This window comes from Lissotriton vulgaris, chromosome 3_1 (assembly GCF_964263255.1).
Source record: "Lissotriton vulgaris chromosome 3_1, aLisVul1.2, whole genome shotgun sequence".
NCBI classification, from domain to species: Eukaryota; Metazoa; Chordata; class Amphibia; order Caudata; family Salamandridae; genus Lissotriton; species Lissotriton vulgaris.
The window spans coordinates 1,863,497,280-1,863,517,667 of record NC_141689.1 but is presented as its reverse complement, the minus strand read 5'-3'; the positions used below and the strand labels follow the sequence as shown (position 1 = coordinate 1,863,517,667).

Sequence of the window (20,388 nt, the reverse complement as noted above, 5' to 3'; positions counted from 1 at the left end):
GCTGCTCCTAGTGCCAGTGTGCGACTGTGAGTGTGCGTGTTGGTCAACATGTTTCACACTGTGGTTGGGTCCCTAATGGATCCCTGTCCACTTCGTCAAGACCGTGTGAAAGTGAAATGAATAAATAAATAGGAGTGGGGAAAAGACACCCTATCTTCCTATGGTACCTCTTTTCAGGTTTGTATGAGTCACTTGCGCTTAAAGGAACACCTCTCTCGTGTTCCGACCTGTTACCTAGTGGACAAAGACAAAGCAAATAAAAGACAAACATATAGAGACCTACATAAGTGGTGGCGAGTAACGAACCACAATAAATGTAATTGGACCGTTGCGTTTCTGCCTTACATTAGTGCTGGCAGTGTGTGGGAAAAAAAGGGCCCTGGACGTGCTTTCACTGCCGCATGTGCACGTGTGACAACAGCGGCTGTCTGTATCTTTTATAATTGATGAGGTCTCGGGCACTAGCCTTGTGATGGCTGTGCATACCTGTTTTTTACCAAGGGCGGTGTGACAAGAACACTCGTTTTTCATCATAGCGGCCACCAGTGCTTAATAATGCAGAAGCGTGCTTCATGAGTAAAATTATTATCACGCGATTGAGAATCACATAATACCGGGAAATAAATCACTTTAGGGCCTGGCCCCCTATAAACCTAACAGTCCCCCTGGCCAACTGGTCCTCTCAAAGGGGGCTCAAATGCCCTATGTCCAAAAGTCAGGGCGGCTGCCAATGCAGCAGAGTCCATGTGCGCAATTGCGCATACTTAAACGTGTCAGCTGCCGCTAATTGCCATGCAGCTGTGAAAGGCCTGGGGCAGAGGAGTGGATCTCACTCCTATCTCCTAGCAAAAATGCCCCCAAAGGAAAGATGGTTGAAACGTTGCTGCTGGCACTAAGTGCAGCGCAGCTGTGAATGAAAGGAAGGCCCGGGCACTCAATGTGCCCTCTGAACAAAATATGCAAAAACATAGTCGCTGCCCACGCTGGTGCGGCGTAGCCGAGAATCAGTAATTAGCTCTGGCACCATTGTACCCTCTGGGCCATCACTGGGACTCCACAACCAAGATGCCCCTAACGTTGCTCTTCACCCGGGCACCCTCCTGGGACCCAGGACTTGGCATCGGTGTTCGTGGAGGCTGGGTAGGCTCCGGCCCTCCATTCCGCCCGCAGCAGAGTTCCCAGATATCCGCTGCAGGCCCCGCCCCTGTCCCAGGCAGACGTGCCTGACTTCCTGTTTGCGGCTTGGGCCGCGGCGGTGATAAGGGGTAGGCTCCTTCAAAACTCAAAATGTAAAGCAGGGTGGGGTCCTGCTACCACGGGCTCCATAATGCGGGGTGGGCACCCGCAATCAAGATCAATAAGCGGGGTGGGCTCCTGCTTGGTATACACATATGCGGGATGGCCACCCGCTCCAGCCACCATCACGGGGGAATCCCTCTGGGGGTATTCCCTTGAAAGGGGCGGGCAGCGCCGCACTGTGCAACCCACCCTCCTCTTCCTGGGGAAATTAAAATAAAGCGTTCAAATGGCGCAGAATGCAGCATAAGCTCCTCCAAGGTCCTGCAAGATCACCAGCAACAAAAGATCCAAGCAAAAAGTTCCCTTAGGGATCAAGGGGCAATGCAGGGCCCAGGGAGGCAAGCCCTCATGGCAGCACCCTTGGGCCCCAGCAGCAGCACGCCCCGGATTCAGGAACACAAACTAAACAAATTCGTGGGGTCACAACCCCTTTACTTATACCACCAAAAGTCTTTCAGGACTCGACAAATGTACTCGACCGCTCGCAAATGCAAGTGAATTTCTTCAAGGGCAAGCCAGTTTTCAGGCCTTCTTGACTGGCCTGGCAGATGAAATCTGCAGCTGCAGTGCCAGGTGCTAATTTTGGGGTAGAGTGCAATTGATGTTAGGTTGAGTAGAAAAGTCTACTTACTCGACCTGCAGGTCAAGTAAGATTTTTTAGATTTGTCGAGCCCTGTCTTTGTTCTTAAAAGCCACAAGTCCCTGAACCCAGACAGAACCAGTTCGGTGTGGTCCTGGAGCACTTTGTTTACTAGGCTGTATCCTGCCTTTGAGGAAGAGGGGGTCTGCCATCAGACGCACAGTGGGAGGTGGAGCCATCATTCACCTTGCCAGGCACAACCCTGCTCAGATCAAAGGGTCACCCCTCCCCATACTCCAACTGCAGATCGCTCTATTCAACCAACAACTGTCTCAGCCTGCCCTGTCCCTCCAAAACCAGACATGCAATTCACTTTAGGAAGGCAGACACATAGCACACAGAAATGCCAACTTCTAAAAGTGTAATTTCCCACATAGTCATAATAAATCCAACGATATTGTTATTTAAATTATTCATAGTCATGTGGGGGGGGCGGTATTATTGCTTTTACTGTGTCTCAAAGTTATGTTCAAAAGAAATTAGCAACTCGATATGTAAAATCATTGCTTTTATGAATATTATCACCAGGGGCCACCCCCTTACACATGATAGAGGTCTGTGCTTGGGGACAGTGAATCAGGGAGTGCCGGGGAAAGGATCCCTTTGATAGAAGTTCATAGGAGCCAAAGTATCCTTCATTGTGTTTATTCATGTTGCATCCAATTTAAAATAAAACGTGGATATGCCACAGGGAGAGTTATGGTGAAAGTGTAGTGCCGGTGGATACAACACTCAGTTGTATTCCTTTTGAGCAGGAAACCAACTACCTCACTTTGCAGTAATTACAACTAGTGAGGTTAGCCTAGTGTCTCCAACTGTTTTGTTTTAAAGGTTGCATCTATGTGCTCTGTCAGAGGAAATAAGCAGCAACAGCTCCAGAAGATCAGGGTCAGTGAGTAGAGACTCCAGCTATGAAGGGAGGCATTATGCACCACCATCAAGAGGATCTTGGAGGCAACCACCACCACCACTGTTCCAGAATCCTCCCCCCCACACCCCCCTTTTCAACAGCAACCATATCCGGGCCAATGGGTTGGCCACCCACCCATGTGGAACACACCAGTGGGATATCCATCACAGATGCAGCAATACTACCAATTCCCGAACCCCCCTTTTCACAACAGAGGAAGAGGTAGAGGAAGAGGAAGTCGGAAAAGCGGCAAAAGGAACGTGCACTGGCAGGAACCAGAACAAATTATATTGAGGAGCAAGACAACAGGAACGAAATGCTAATTGTCAATCTCTCCTCCAGGTCACTGTCTACGGAAGAATCTAACCTTCTGTGCCCATTCCCTTGAGACAGATTCTACCTTTGGCATCCCTGTAGTGTAAGGGATATTTCACAACGGATCCCTTTAGAGGGCCCAGGCTGACATTTCACTGCCATTTACAGTCGAATAATGACCACTTTCCTGTTGTAACCCCAAATGCATAGTCGTTCATAGCTCGCAAAAGACCTTACAGTGAGTCTGTACAAACCTGTGCAAGATAGAACAGCCCAATCTGCAAAAGAAGGCCACTCTTTTCTGTCAGCTGTTGGATAGGCCGCTTTTATTTTGGTGACCGGCCCTATTCACTGCAGACCGCGCATGGCAAGATGTTTTTCCTACCTCTGGCTCGGCTAAAACAGGGTCTGGTCTGCAGAAACCGAAATCGTAGGGGGATACCACCAACCCCATGGGAGATCAGAGTTAAAAGCACAGCAGGGATAGGAGAAATCTTGCTCATGAATGAAAGCCCAGGGGCAGCCGCGGGACATGTGTATTGAGTTTCTCAGTTGGCGCGCACAGCCCGCAAATGCATATCTGAGAGCCCTTGGAGAGGGACACGCCCTTCCTTGCTGCTCACCCAGTGCAGTGAGAAGAAACTGTGTCAAATGCGGGGTTCCAAGAGAGGCCTACGATGAAAAGGGGGAATTTATCCTGACGGTGGCTGGGGTTGGGGGATGCAGGAGTCCGGCCCGTTCAGCAGGTCTGCTGTTACTAAATTGCAAAGTTGGCCCCTCAATAATATAGGTAGCGCACACCTGGCTCCTCAGAAAAGTATTGTTTTCACATTCCTTTTCGAGCGAAGCGTGTCCTATCTCCCCGTCAGACTAAGGTGCTTTATGTGAGCCAGAATTTAAAGGGAAACCAACATTGTTTGCTGCGAGACAGCTTGAAGATGGTGTAACTTGCAAATTCAGCGTGCACGCTGATGGGCTACAGTTCTGTTTACGTCCAGGCAGCCACACGTTTAAATAACTTTTAGCTCCTGATAAAAGAAAACAAATGCCACTCATTGAAGAAAAGAACGAGGCGCCATTTGAGAGTATTGATCGCAGGATTAAAACAAGCGTGGCGCGAAAGTGAAAGTGGCGCGCACTCTTGCTGCAGCAAATGTAAATGTATTTGAGCTTATATAGCGCACAGCTACCCGCAGAGGGTTTCCCGGCGCTTGCTTAGGGAACCCGTCCTGGTATTCCCCTGTGAGATAACCCCGGCAGGGTATCCACAAGGTGAAAGCCAGGCATCCCGCCGCGAGGGGCCGTTGTGGAGATTAAGCAAGCTATTGCCCAGAGTCGCAGAGTGTGAACCCGTGAGTCGTGAAGGCACCGGAGCGAGAATCAAGTCCGTGGAATTTTTAGCCCAAGACCCACCGAGGCGGGGAATTGAACCCTGGTCCAGGGCCGATCTCAGCTTCCAGGTCTGCCTCCTCTAACCCCTGAGCCACACTTCTCCACCCGCGAGTGGTGCGCGCGCGCTAGTGTGAAATCTGACACATAACAAATGGCACACTGCTCGCTGCTGCTCGTAGGTGGATACATTTCCTGGGAAAGGTGGAACATTGCCCAATTACGTGCTGTCTTTTTTAGAAAGAAGCTTAAAAAGGGAGTTGCCGATGCACTCAAACACAGTGATTAGATTGTTAGGTAACAATACAACAAAAGTATAACAACATAAATGGCAGAGAGACCCGGTCACGTGTCCAAACAGGAACACAGCTCGGAGGTCAGAAAGCGCTACACGTCGCTCCAGAGCTTCACACAGGTAAGAAAGAGAGATAGAACCGATACCGTGTATGACATTCCTCACTAGGAATTGGTCTTGTAGAATCACACGAGGAGTTTGACCCCATATAAATTTGGTGTCATTTCAGCCTGGGGTATCCCGTCGTTTTGCAGCCATACCCAGCATCTTAACGAAGATCGTACCGATCAATAGGTAAGCTAGAGAAATTTTAGTATCTCCGTCATGATCCTGTCAGATACAGTTTAATTGGACATCACTCTTACCGGGGCCCCTAATCTTTTCAGAACAGTACCCTGTTCGGTGTTTGCTACAACATTGGAGCTATTAAATACGGAGACCTCCGAGCCTTAAAGAAACGGCTACAGTACTGATATGTAAGTCCTTTATCAAACTCTTAAATACTTGTTGTGAAGGACATACCGGATCCTACACGTAACAAATTTGTCACGTCACCCAACTAAAATATGAAAGTGTCGACATATGCTCACTAATAATCTGTTACGATGTTCGCTTGTTTGATTCTCGCATGTCTGACACAAGACATGAAATTCAATCCCGAAACTGGATAACCGTTGATTTTAATTTTAATCTTTGTAATACGAATTTTCGTGTAGTAACTCAGTAAACTTGGTCTAGTTACAGAATTGCGAACCCTACTCGTCATCGTACATACTCATACCGAGTATTTTCGGTCAAGGACCCGGCTGGGTCGGAATTATCACCAGCTGAGCGTTGAGCTTCCTTTATTTTACTTGGCAGTCTCACTATTGTGTGCTTCTTGCCTGATGACTTGCAATCACGATTTTTAGTGATGAGGTTTTTTCCCCTTTTTTGTTCCTTCTATTTCTTATGTTGAATACACAGACCTTCTGACTTTGACACAGCCATCTAGGTATGTGCCCTTTCTGTGCATTGAGTCACAGTATCAAACACAATTCACTAAGCATGTGGTATGAATGAGTCGTACACGGATAGAACACTTTTTCCGTTGCGACAATCATGATCATATATATCACCTATCTCAAGGAACGTGTCAGTATAAACTCACTAGTCACCTACACGTCGACTGATAATATCGGCATTCAGCACACTCCCGACACGGATATGTTGTGGTGGCACTGATACGTTATAAAGGTGAATCAGGGTACATGCACTGCAGTAGAAGCTAAGAATAAGAATGTACAGGCCACAAACCAAGGTCTTGTTGTAACTATATCCATGCAAGACACATGTCCTACTGTCAACTATTTGTTTGTTTCAGCCCTGAGGAATCGCGAGTGCGATGAAACACGTGTCGGCTGGCTGTATACTGCAATAAAGACTCCACGAGTTACCCTTCATTGGAGTTCTGTTGGATTACTTCTGCCATTTATGTTGTTATACTTTTGTTGTATTGTTACCTAACAATCTAATCACTATGTTTGAGTGCATCGGCAACCCCCTTTTTCTGTTAGTTAAGTGGCAAATTTGGTCTACTTAGTCCGAGTGGGTTAAGGTTTGTCCACTCGCCGATCTGCACCTGTAATAATATCATTTTGAAACCGCTGTGCGCATGAACAGGCAGTGCACCCGAGTCTAAACTGATCAAAAGCCTTTAGATTTCTTAGAAAGAAGCTTGCAAAGCCCAATAGAAAAGATACTGAATAAAAACACATGCACGAGCATGTGAAAAGTCCAGAGTGATTCCAAGAGGTCGTTTTTCTACAGCTGCGCATGTGAGATGCGCTAGGCTCGACCCAAATAGGGATCTCATCTTGTAATTAGGGCTGCACTGGGAAGCACAATGAACATGCGCATTATACATTGTTTGCATTTCAGATACTTACAGCTGGAGATAAAGTATGTGCAAGAGCAAATGGCCCTGGCACGCTATGCCAACCTCGCCATTTTTCTTCCTCCCTGATAATTCCCCTGTATTGTTCTTTCAGAAGCGGGATGAGTAGCCCCCTAATCCCTCCAAATCCTCAAACTGCAAAGTGATGCTCCTAAAATTCAACCTTTATGTAAGGCCTGAGTGGGCTGTTCCTACATCCGTCTCCCCAACCTATAGGCTCAAGGGGTCTAGCCATCTTGCTCCACTCTGCAGGAGTCTTGGCTCCTGATAGCTTATTAATTGTTTTTCGGATGCCTCATAGCATCCAGAGGAAATGTTTACCTGATACCCATGTTAACTAACTCCAGAGGCTTGCAGCCAATGGAGAGTGCCCTTCAAGTTTATTGTTTAATAATATAAGTAATATTCATGAGCATTATAAACAGACATTGTTATTGTGACTCTTTGCAAACACTAAAAGGAATGTCTATGGTAAATCCTTGACAACAGTACCACTGCACCAGGCGTACCCATCGCCGATCACGAATATTTAAGCATTAGAATTAGAGTAAGTATTGTTTTTACCACTGCAATGATAGCCGAAAAAGACGATTTCATACGAAGAGGCTGCCCTAGCAAATGGGATAGTAAATGGGCGAAATGGAATGTGTTGAGTGGGGGGCCTTTGTGTGTCGCCTTCAATTGAATTGCAGAACCATGCCCTCAATGTTGACCGGCTCACTTTTTAATGGGCTTTGTTGCCATCAGTGGATATATGCCCTGGCCTGCGAGCCTTTGTCATTTCTCACTATTACCCTTTTCTGTGACTCGCCTTGGTTCCATTGGTTTTGTTCAATAAAAAGAGAAATTAAAATAATTGTGTTTACACAATAGAAGAGGAGTGCTTCACACAGATGGCAATCGCATACACCACTTCTTCCCTTCGGGTAGCAGAAGGAGAACGAATAACTAAACCAGCACCTTTAAGCATATTGTACCCATCAACACAAAAGCAGGGAAAGTTACTGATCTCAAGAACAATCCCTATTCACATCGAACCCCTTAAAAGAACTGGTGGCTGCCCATTGAGATCCACTGGTACTGAACACAGATTAGACAGATTTTGACTCCTAGGTGAGCACACCCATCACTGCACCAAGGGTCATTTTTGATTCCCCCATGGCACTGCCATGCTCAGTGGTTCAGAACCAGGGTGTCTAGTGAACTAGTCAGATGCTAGTACCCTGGTAGCCAGTTTCAAGGTTGTGTGCTTGGGGACTTCCACCCTTCACAGAAGGCCTTCACCAGTCTCCCTATTCGTTCAGTAAATGCAGACCGAAGCTCTGAGGGCCTGATTCACAGGGGTAAACTTACACGTTCACGTAAGTTTATGATTGTTTGCTATTCACAAAAGGAAGGAAAAGCATACAATCGTAAACTTACACGAAAGTGTATTTTTACCTTTGTGAGTCAGGCCCTGAGACACTATCCCTCTCCTTTGAAGTACCACCTAACTCGAATGACTATGGTGTGTTCTTTGTGCTGTCTAGATGTTCATGAACCGCTAGAGTCGCAAACTATAAACATTACTGATTTGCTACAAAGAAACCATTTTGAGGGAAACTGGCAGCTTCCCTTTGCTACACAGTGATCTGTGTTGATTTTGATTATGGTTCATGCACAGTAGTTGTTCGCAAACCCTGCGAACTCAAAATGAATTTTCTGCACTCCGTCGTGTGAGTCTGTGCCTTTCCATTCCAGATGTGTTCTGGGCTTCTATGGGTGTGTATGAACAGCCAAAGCCATCTGTGGACTCCCTGCAACCATAATCCAAGTACTTCATTCCTATATGTTTCTCCTGTGCCTTTGTGGTCAGTCAGGCGGCTTCACAGCTTCGTGAACCTTAAAGCTTTATGAACATTCAAGCTTTGGGAACATTAAACAGATTCTATGGATTTTATTATTTCACAGTGTGACCACCTGCTTTGTAGGATCACTAGTTCATCATGTGATTACCGTTCTCATTGTGAGGTTATTAGTTTCATTGTGAGAATACCATCTTACATTTATACTGCTTTGATGTATTATTCAAAGTGTTGTTTAATACACATCCTTGGCTGGAAATGTATCCCCTATTCCAATTGAGAAAACTGTGACTTTCTGTATCTACATCTCCTCAGTTGAGTAACGTATACTTATTTGTCCAATATATATTATCTGACCGTCTGAAAAGTCTGCTAAAAAGCTACCTTATCCACAATGGACATTAGGTATTTCTTTCACGTTCCCCACTCTGTAACTGCATTTTACATCACTTGTCAATAAACCTCTAGAAGCATCAGATCAAAAAAACAAAGTTGTGGAGACTTCTATTTAAGGTTAGAAAATGGTAAGAATCGGGTTAACAAGACATCAGCAAAGTAGTATTGTGATTTAATCACTTCATTTACTCTCCTCTTGTGTTGAGAGTGTTTTTAAGTGAGGAGAGATGATTAGTGAAAGCAAGCCCTTAAAGAGGATCAAGGGTGGCATGCCTCAAGCCCTCAAGAGCGGATTACATTCAATATGAAAACACAGACACGGTCAATGCCAGCTGGCCCAGCATACACCAACAATTGCATCTGCTTTCATGAACCTTCACGACGCCACCGCTCATCCAGACTCCCACATGCACAAATCCCACGCGTATGGAAATCCAGATTTGGTGGTCCAGCCTTCTCCTTCAGTGCTCGCACCTAAAGCTTGGGACAACCTGCCTCAAAGCGTAAGATCCTCTTCCTCCTCACTTCTTGAATTCTGCAAGAAGCTGAAGACCTGGCTTTTCGCGTAACCCCACGAGGCCCTTGGTGTGCCTAGACTAGCACCTGCTCAGTGCCAGGATACCCTCCCGGGTGCTAGTGGGCTCCGCAAATCTGTATAACATAACTACCAAGTCCCAGGATGTGGTTACAAGCCTGAGAATGAGGAGAGTTTTTTGCTCACTCACTGCCTCCCTGAGAATGTGCCACAGACACTAAACCGTGCGTGGATAATGGTGTGAACCTCGAGCAGCTGGGGCAGAATTCCCCAGTTCTTTTATAGGCAGAAAAAGGAACAAAGTGAGCCAAAAATGCCAATATTCCACTGCAACACCAGTTATAGCCTAGTGGCGAGTCCCATCAGTAGAGATGTCCTAAAAAAAAAGGTTGTTCCTGTGCACAAAACTATGTCCAGAGGACAAATTCAGCACCTCCAAGCAGACCGTAAGAAGGGATATGCTGCCAGTTCCCAAACCTTGCTCCCTCGGCTGAATAGCATAGAGAGGCACATCGAAGGTAATCACTCGCTGTGCCCAACACATGGCCGCAGAGGAGATGGCACAATTTGTTTCATGAAACACAATGGGCGTTCTGCAGACATGCTCACATAGGAAAGCACAGCCAGGATGCTTACATACCAGTAATGTAGTATTTGTAAAAGTTTGCAATATTCATAAACGTTATTTCGTTTTATCAAGAGGTGCACAGTGTTTACCCGTAAGCGCCTCGCATTTATTCACTCCTACTGACTAGGGCTGAAGGAGTGATTGCCCTAAAACTCTCCATATGATTGTTCTTCCATAATAAATACTTAACAATTGATGTTAGTTATTTTAGGAATTAATGGGCAGGCTGTAGACAAACATCCTGCAGTCAACTCACACATTGTGTTTGCAGCTAATCACTCCCTTCTTTGGCACAAATACAGGCTAGCTGCCTAGCAGGGGCAACAAGAAACTAAGAGCAAATTTCCACTGACTTGTTAAAAATGTCCTGCTGGTAACAAAAACCCTAAAGACACACAAATAATGGACGGAATGCAGAACAAATCAAAACATTCACCACCAGTCAAGAGATCTGGGTTAGACCTATCACTCTTTTGCTCCCCACGCCACCCCAGTTTAGACCCAGTCATATGCAAATCAGTCTTGACCCTGCTCCTCAAGGGAACAGTTCAGCCCGAACTGCCAAGCCAGGTTCTCCCTGGACCCGAAACAAGCCTCATCAGCCAGGCTAGCTTGAATCCAGTGGCACAGTGAGCCCGGGACCCACGTCTGGGCATACCCAGAGCACTTAGGGCAGGAAAGCAAAAGACACACAACCTAGATCTGTGACTGGAGGTGAATGTTTGATTAATTCAGCATTCTGTCCTTCATTTGCTCTTTTTGCATTGGTAACAAAAACCCTGTCACACGAACATGAAAATGAACAACATTATTCTGGTCTGTTTCCCATATATTACTTTTCGAAAGAAGAGTATTTATGACAAAATAAAGAATCATCATAATAATACGGCAAGACGTCCTCAAATGTTACAGGTATCCCTTTAAATAAAACTTCATAAACTCTGAAGAGTCTTAACATACCACTGAAATTCACTGGGTATTAACATGTTCTTAGGATCACACAATGAAATGTTAATTTCTAACGATACCCTCAGCTGGCTTTTATGGAGCTGGTAAATCTAGTTTAAGGAATTTCCAAGCTGTCAGTGCTCGCACAGTCATACCACCAGGGCTGTAAATGAGCTTATAAAAGGCCAGGGTGTCTCTAGAAGGGGCGTGACCTATGACACATAGCGAGGAATCCTATCCAAGGGGAGTGGCCTATGTAATTAAGAGTGTGGCTTGAATCATACAAAGTACAATCCTGGATTTCCCACAGTATGCTACTCAACCAGTATTCTAGTGCCTTTCTGTGAGCTTTCTACTTCTGCAGCAAACAATATTATACAATAACGGATATGCACCTAAACCAATCCAGACCTTTTGGCTTTGCCGATGCTTGTTAGCAGTATCCGCTAAATAAGTAACAGCAATTATTTTGCTACGCATGATTATAATTGAAAATGTTTCTATTTTCAAAATGTGAGACTGTAAATTTAACATTACTAAGTTCTGTGGAAGTGGCAGTAGTGGTCTTTGGAGTGCTTCACTCACACCTGTTCTTCCCTTCACACCACTTTTCTCTTCAGTCTCTCTGTTAGACAGGCCCATTATCTCCCACAATTGCTCTGAAATGTTCCATATACATAACTCGCACATTATCTCCTTCCCCTTCAGTGCCCTCTTTTGACTCTGTCCTGCGTGTACTTCCTTGCATCACATTCACTTCAACATCCTACACACACACACACACACACAACACACTGACTAACCTATAAACATTGCGTTTTCTTTTAATTTCTCCTTGTTAATAAATGTACACCCGATTACCTTCTTCAAACACTTTCACATAGAATCACAATTAAAATTGACACATGTAATGATTGCTCTGTGTGATCTGCAGAGAGGCCAAGTATTGGTTGAGCATGTGTACTGAACACCTTTATGACCCACAGAAAGATCCCGTCATAGTGCTTAATATGAAAAAAAAAAGTCCCTGATATCAATATTTTGTTCAGAAACTGTCACACCCTTACACTACTGGGGCCGGTCTGCAGATTGCCAGGGCTGGTTGCTGTTCCTAGTCCGGCTGTGGATTTCCTACTGGTGTTTTACCCTCATTACTGAGAAATCAATTAGTGTTTTTACCTTGCAAAGTTAAAGACATGGATGTAGGGCTCAATAAGAACCAGTTTCAATGTCGGGTTTTTAATTAGAACATTGCCAAGCTTTGGAACTCCCTTCCCCGTCACTGCGCACAGCTAATCAGTTTCTCCCCTTCCAGAAAATGCTCAGAATCCTTATCCCAATCAGATACTTCTGTGCTACACTCTCAGCGCTGGGATGCCTTTGGGTAGCCACGCACTCTATAAGTGCTTCATCATTTATTAGGTCGAGCCTGTCAATGCGCTTGCACACTGAGCTTGCGAGAGATATTGGGGCTTAACCAGAGCTTAACCATCGGGCGATTTGGTGCTGTGCCCGTGAAAAGCAAGCGCATTGACCTAAAAAACCAGTGCACATCAAAGCCACCAGCCTCCCTCCCACAGGCATCCCCCAGCGTGCGCTGTGCCTCAGGCATTTCTCCTCCCCTTTTTATTCACTGCCCACGGCTTTCACTTTGACGGCCGCCAGGCCGTCTCTCGTCTCACGCTTATCAAACCCACCCTTCTCTTAGCACGCTAACACTCATTTCACAGCCTCTCTCCCATTGGCTCTTCACTTAGTGCACGCTCTTTCCAGCTGACTCGCGCACCTCGCGCTGATCACACCACCTTTCTCTCCAGCACGCTATCAACATCCCAAGCACTTCATTCTTTAAGTCCCAGTTCTCAGCAAAGATGCAATGTCTCAATATTTAAAGCTTTATTACAAAAGAAAAAAAATATTATTATTACACTTTTTATATTAATTTTTTACCCCAAAAAAAAACAAAACATAATATTCACAAAATTAGATTACAAACGTTTAATCTAGTGCCATTATAAATTACAACAACTATTAGGTAAGTATTACTTACTTTTAACATTTATAAGCCATTGTGATTATAAAAAATAAAAATAAAATTAACTACTTCCAAAACGTCAACATAAGTAAAAAAATTATTACATTTACAAAACAAATAGCTCAAACTTTTCTAATGCGAGACCTATTGCATTTCCAATGCTTGTTCATTCACTGAATGCCAGGGTGCCCAATACCAAGGCTGCATAGCCTTGATACCACGCAATGCCTCTCTAACCCACCACAGGACACTACCTACCTCTTTAGCTTACTCCTGTAAGTTCATTCTGTCTCCCTTTGTCCCGATTTTTCCACCTTTCTCTTCCTTCTTGTTTGCCATTGTGTGTGTGTTCCATTCATTTCCTCTAGGTCAAGGCCGGATAAGGAAAAGTAAGTGCCAGTCCCTAGAAATGAGTTCAGGTGGACCCCACCAGAAACCACCAGCTCAAATTAAGCACTGCACTGTAAGAAATTGGCACTTCCCTCAGCCTCCAATCCAGACCTTTAAATCATGCTCCGTTGCAAACACCCTCTTAAACTGATCTTACATGAACACATAGAAGCGACAACCTCTTAAAGAATGCAAGCCTAAGTAAAACATATGAATTGCAAACAAGGAGTGCATCGGTATAATGGATGACCTACTTTTTTTTCCAGTCAATATTGAGAAATCAATTTGTGTTTTTACCTTGCAATATTAAAGAGTGGGATGTAGGGTTCAATAGGGACAGGTTCAACGTCAGTTTTTATTACTGGTGGGTCTGCGACCCAGCCAGACCTGGCCCATTTAAAGCCATGCATCCCTCCTTAGTTGAATGATTGCAACAGTTTCCAGCTAGTTTAAGGGAACTTGGATGATCAGATATCTTGTGGCAGTGACGACTACAAATATCTAACAGGCAGTTGTCATTATCAAATAGTTGGGCTCTAACATGACAGGTGCCAGCATCTACTAGGATTGAGGCTACTCATTTTTTCGAGGAAAGGATGGCACGGGGGCTGTTTGCAAAGAATTAGAATCAGGGCCCTGAAGAGGGTCGAGACACTCCGAGTCTCATACCCAGTAGCAATTAAAACGGAAAATCGAAACAGGTCACCATTAGGACCTATATTCATATCCTTAACTTTACTGGCAAAAACACTGATTGATTTCTGAACAATGAATGTAAAAAACATTAACGACATCCATGTCAACGATTTAGTTCCGGTATATACTTTATGTTTTATTTTATCTTTCATTCCCTAAGAGTGTTAGATTTTCCAAGCTGTTGTGTTTCTGTATTTTTTTGAGGTAGCATATTACCCTTGTTTAGCCCATACTTTGAACAGTCACCTCCAGGTGCTTATAACGCAGTGGCGCTAAGGCGAAGAAGCGTCGCCCCACTGCTTTTTTGCAGTGACGCGATGGGAAAATAAAATGATAATAACTTGCGTTATTATCATTTTATTTTCTCCTACTTCCACCCGCTTAGCGTTAGGCGTCAGATAAGGAGTGGTAGCACCCTCCTAAAGTGCACAGTAAGAGCTTGCCCGGGGCCCTCTCGGCCCACCCAAACGGTCTTGCACACTTCGCATATTCTCCATGCAGGCTGCATTACAACCTACATGGAGAACATGCCCATGCCCCCAGTCAGTGTCTGAGTGCCGAAAACTGGGTGATCAGACCAATCACAACATTGCTAAGGCACCCTTGTGATTGGCTGACTGGTTGCCTTGGTGTGCTTCCAGTAAGGCCGAGCGAGAGAGGACTACGGAGGCAAGTATGCGGAGAGAAGGTCACTTTTTTTTGTATTCCCGCTTCACCCCGCATCCTCCACCAACCCCAAGAGCCCCCTACCTCCGATCAGTGCCGGCCGCTTCTGTTATAACGGGCTATGATTGAGAGACCTGAACTGGGAGCAGTGAGAGTTTCACACCGTGCACGCCAGTGTAAGAAAAAGGTGTTCCAAATATATGGTTTGTGTTGTATATTGATTCTTCTTGTAATATGGCTGACAGTAGTCATTAGCCCTTCCTTAGTGTTTTCACCTTCTCAGCTTCCCAGAATACCTGTGAGTGTTCTAACCTGTACCAGAGTGTTCTACCTGTGTCAGTTGATGGTGTGGTCAGCTGGCGAGGTTTGTACTCAGCTGTGTCCTACAATAAATCTACATGTTATCAACTAGAAGTATCCTGTCATCTATCACCATTTTATTTACAACATTTTGGCGACGTTTTCTGCTGACCAGACCAGAGAAGAAACCATCAAACACAGCCTGAGCTACACCTCGCAAAAGAACCCACAACAGTTAACCTATCTGCTGCCAGTAACATCATCAAAGGAAGATTGAAACCCGATGAATGAGGAAAAATCAAAGGAACTAAAGCAAGCAAAGAACTGTAAGTCTATTTCTCCTCCCTGGCAGTACTACGCAACTAGAAGCAAAGATTCATTATAACCCAACTGTGCTTAGATGTAAAGTGTAGAGAATCTAAGTTGTCAAGTAACTAGAAATCTTTGAAGTGCCGTGAATAATCAAGAAATCAGCAGCGAGTAATTGAAGTGCATTGAAAAGATGAGTAACTAGTCTCTAGTGGTAGCAAAAGCCAAACAAAGCTATATTTCTACCTGCTGCAGTCTAAGAAAAAAAAAACTGTCAATGCGTTGAAACCCATCTTAAGAGTTAAAAGAAACCAGTATCTTTAAGAATTTAATCCGTAGGACTTCTCCTCTGCTGTCTGCAATGTTTCAAATGAAGCGTTAGACATGTGAAACGGAACATATTTTAGTGAAGTAATTTTAACGTTCAAGTCACTGCTGCTGTCAAAAAATGAGAGAATCTCATGAAAAAAGGACACATACTGCCAAAAACTAGAGAATCGCACGAAAAGCGGATATACATGCTACCAAAAACGAGGAAATCAAAGGCATATACGGAGGAGACACATGCTGCCAAAAACGACTGAATCACAAGAAAAAAAACGGACGTATGCTGCCAAAAAGGAGTGAATTAGAGACACGAACGGAGGAAGGAAAAGAAGAAACGATATACAAGTTCAAGTTCTTCTACCGTGAGTCTTTTGTACTTGTGAATACCATTATTCTTCCTCCGTGTTGATCCGCATTTCTCCATGGCACATTTCAAAATGATGACGTATTTGTATCTCCATTTGATTCAGCGGAGGAGCAGCATGCTCGATTGTGACGTTGTGTCCCCTGCTTCATTTCAGTGTGGAAGGTAATCATTCATTGTTGCCAAGCTGCGTGCATCATCCTGCTAGCTCGCGCAACGTAAAACGTAATTGCCCGACGTAAAGCATCCATTTTGTGTTCACCGAGTATTTTTATTTCCATGGCAACGGAGTTACTGGAGCATATTTATGCTTCAAAGCAATTCCTTGTGTGTGTGAAATGGGAGAACTTAGACCAAGGGTCATTTTCTTGAAACAGCGCACGTCCTTAGATGCAAATAATGAGCTTTCAAAGGCAACCTACTGTATTTGGGAGCAACCAGTAAGGTACTTAATCGTCTCCAGGTGCTGCAGAACGCGGCAGCCCGCCTTATTCTGAAGCTTCCTAAAAGATCAGCCTCCAAAGTTGCCCTTCAGACTCTTCACTGGCTCCCAGTGAAGAGAAGGGTCGAGTTTAAGGCCCTCTGCACCTGCCATCGTATCCTTAATGGGAGGGCACCAGCACCACTCCAGAGTCTGGTCTCCAGATATGAACCTATGCAGCACTGCGTTCCTCCCATGGTGGCCTGTTAAAGGTCCCAAGGATAAGGAAGGCTCGCATGGGAGGCAGATCATTTCACTACTTGGTAGCGAAGGGCTGGAACGCTTTACCCCTGGATCTTCGCCTAGAACTGTCTGAAGCCAACTTCAGGAAGAAGCTAAAAACACATCTATACACACGGTAACTCTAGCTGACTCTGCGGCCTGCCTGCATGAGTTTTCTGTCTTAGCGCAGGGACACGCTAGTTGAGCGTAACCGCGCGCTTGATAAAACTCCCTTATTATTATTATTATTATTATTATTATTATCAAAGGCAAAAATGTGCTTCACTCCAAGGTTCATGCCGAAAGTTTATGTAAGTGAGCACAATCGATTTTGTTTTCTATTTTCTTGGGGCATTTTTCATGAAATTTAGATGTTGAAATGTTCCCGTGTGTGCTGAACTGCTGCATTTTAGCCTCACACATTGCGAAGGAATTTCTTGTGTTGTCACATCCATTGCTAGTGTTTGGTTCATTCGGTACGAATAATCTTTCACTCAACAACATTCAACATGGCAGTATTCTGCACTCGTGTGTGTATTCGAAGGCAGTTTTTGGTGTGAATTCCTTCACAACAGTGGCATCTTCTGGACTTATTAAGTACTTTTGTTTGGCTTGTTTTATCAAAATTAGGATCAGCACAGAGAACTTAAGAACAGAGTAAGCAACCCTTATACATTGTAGTTTTGTGAGAAGGACATTTTAGTACAGGAATGTATATTAGGATCTAAAAGACAGAGAACTTAAGGACAAATGTCCAATAACTAACGATTCACAGAACCTTCAGAAAGCCAAAGAGCAGAGCAAAATTAGTCCATAACTGAGCCGAAGAAGCGAGGGGACAGAGGTAAAAGAAACAGGACTGGACAAAGGCTGTTCCAAAAACAAAAGTATGGACAATGGTCGTACAAAGAGACAAGGTTGTCCCGGAACAAGGAGTGGAATGTCCCATTATCAAGATGGAGAGTCTGGACAGTAAGTCCACAACGGGAACAAAGGTCCCAGGTGAGAGTCTGGACAGTAAGTCCACAACGGGGACAAAGGTCCAAGGTCAGAGTCTGGAAAAAAAAGATCACAACCGGGACAAAGGTCCCAGGTCAGAGTCTGGACAGTAAGTCGACAACGGAGGCAAAGGTCGGAAAGCCTGAATTTGGGACAAAGGTTCCAGGATTAACACCGAGGATGGATAGTGGTCCAGATTGCTTCTAAGTTAGTCACATCTAGGACTATGTATCCATGTTTTGAAGTGAAAGGTTCAAGCAAAATAAATGAATCTCTTTACATCGTTTGTGATACTGCACTTAGTAATCTTGAAGAGTACCTATGTTTGGAATCTTCCAATTGTATCTAAGACTGTGGTATTTGTAAAGCACGACGGCGTATTTTGAACTGTCAATCTTCAACTCAGAGCGTAAAGTGTTGCTGGACGGAAACAGATTTGAGGGAGTTGACTGTCTCTTCCTGTTTTACTGGTCAAAGACGGATCGGAGAGAGTGGACTATCTTTTCTTGTTTTGTCAGTCTAAGTGGAGTAGGTAGTGTGTATATTGATTCTTCTTGTAATATGGCTGACAGTAGTCATTAGCCCATCCTTAGTGTTTTCACATTCTCAGCTTCCCAGAATACCTGTGAGTGTTCTAACCTGTACCAGAGTGTTCTACCTGTGTCAGTTGATGGTCTGGTCAGCTGGCGAGGTTTGTACTCAGCTGTGTCCTACAATAAATCTACATGTTATCAACTAGAAGTATCCTGTCATCCATCACCATTTTATTTACAACAGTTATCCAATCCTCAACCTCTCTGCAGACCCCACAGAAGAATGTTCTTATGTTCTGCACAGAATCACAATGGCAACTAGATGTGTGTGAAGATGGCACACAGTAGTCAAAACATTGACAAGGCGAAAGGGGGGATGGTGAAGTGAAGGAGATGAGAGGAAGTGCATTCAGGAGAGTGAGAAAAGGGTCCTGGAGAGAAAAGAGATGAGGTGAAAGATATGCAAATGAATGAGGTGTGTAGAGAAAAATGTCTGAAGGAGAGTGTGACCATGACGAGAGTGATGGAGACACTCTGCAGACTACTACTTCCCCTTCCACTGGCTAGCCGGGTCTGGTGGCTTAGTGAACTAATGCATCTACTAAAAGGCCTGTGTTCGACCGCATGGTCACAAGTATAAATCCTGGCGGGTCCACTCAGCCTTTCATCCATTTGAGGTCGATAAAATGAGTACCACTGAGTTGAGTAACTCATAAATGAAACATTTTCAATATTATTTGCAACAAAATAATTGTTGTTATTCATTTATTTTAAACAGCTAACAACCATTGATCAAGTATAGTGATCTGGCTAGTTTTAGGTGAATGTCAGTGTTATGTAAACAATAACAGAAAGCTCAGAGGAACCAAAATAACGGGCTCCTGGCACACTATGGAAATCACAGTAATCCAGTTAAAGTGTTTAAACCCCCCCCCACTTTGTCATCGCACTTAAAGTCCTGGACAAAATGATCACCCCTCCCTCCCCCTCCTGCGCCCTTAAATCTCGTGGAGGGAAAGAAAAGGAGTTTGTCAGCTATCATGTTGTAAACATTTTGCCGGTTCTTCAGCAGATCAGTGTTTAATGGACTGTTTACCCTACAGGGGCAGCAGACAGCTGTTTGGGCTCCACAGAGCACGCGGTACTGTGGGCAGTTGTCCTTTGCCCCCTGCAAGGGCAGATAACATAAGGACTCAAGGCACAGCAGGGGGGCATTGCCATCTTTAGGGGCACATAACTTCCTGGGTCAGTCCTCCGACCACGTCCCTCTACTAGGCACCGCACGGTGTTTACCTGCAGCTGCAGTGTCTCCCCAGAAGCCGGAGGCACACCCCACTCTGACGGGCGGACGCCCCCGTTCGCCGCAGCCCTCTCCGGGGCCAGGCCGGTTGTTATTGCTGCCAAACAGACGGAAAGAGGACGAGAGAGGGGCGACAGGGCTCTGCCTGTTCAGCCGTGACAACAGCAGGATCCGAGGGGCAGCGCCCAGGCCCCTGGGGCCCCAGAGTACAGCGCTGCCCATACTGGTGCTGCCGCGCGCTGCCTCAGCAATCCTGGGTACAGTGCAGCGGGACGTGTACAGTGCACCGGGACAGCCTCTCTCTGCTTCCCTTCCGCCAGCACAAGGGGCGGGCTAGGGAGGAGGGCGGTGCAAAAGCAGAGAGGCGGGCCCGTTGCTCCAGACTCAATCCTTCTCAAGCAAGAAACGAACCAGGGAGCAGGAAGAGCGCTGCACGTGCGAATCCGTGTCATGCGAGGTTCATATAGTTTGTATGGAAAATCTGACTGGGACACCGCAAGTGTCTTGTGCCACTTAGTGACAAAGCGTCTTCACCTTTGCAGGAGTGTTAACTGGCTTGGTCGAATGGTGCTTTAAAATAAATTTCATTTGATAAACATAATAACTGAAGAGGGAGGCTGAAAATTTGCGG

General features: G+C 45.1%; 1 protein-coding gene across 1 annotated transcript in view; it reads right to left on the bottom strand.

The window, feature by feature from the left end:
• The window catches only part of LOC147728555 (uncharacterized), a 703,293-nt gene extending 683,195 nt beyond the window's left edge, over positions 1-20,098 (bottom strand). Inside the window, exon 1 of the mRNA XM_086962332.1 lies at positions 19,751-20,098. Coding sequence (XP_086818458.1) covers positions 19,751-19,979 — 229 coding nt within the window. The 5' untranslated portion in view covers positions 19,980-20,098. The remainder of the gene's footprint in view (positions 1-19,750) is intronic.
• Positions 20,099-20,388: the final 290 nt, after the last annotated feature.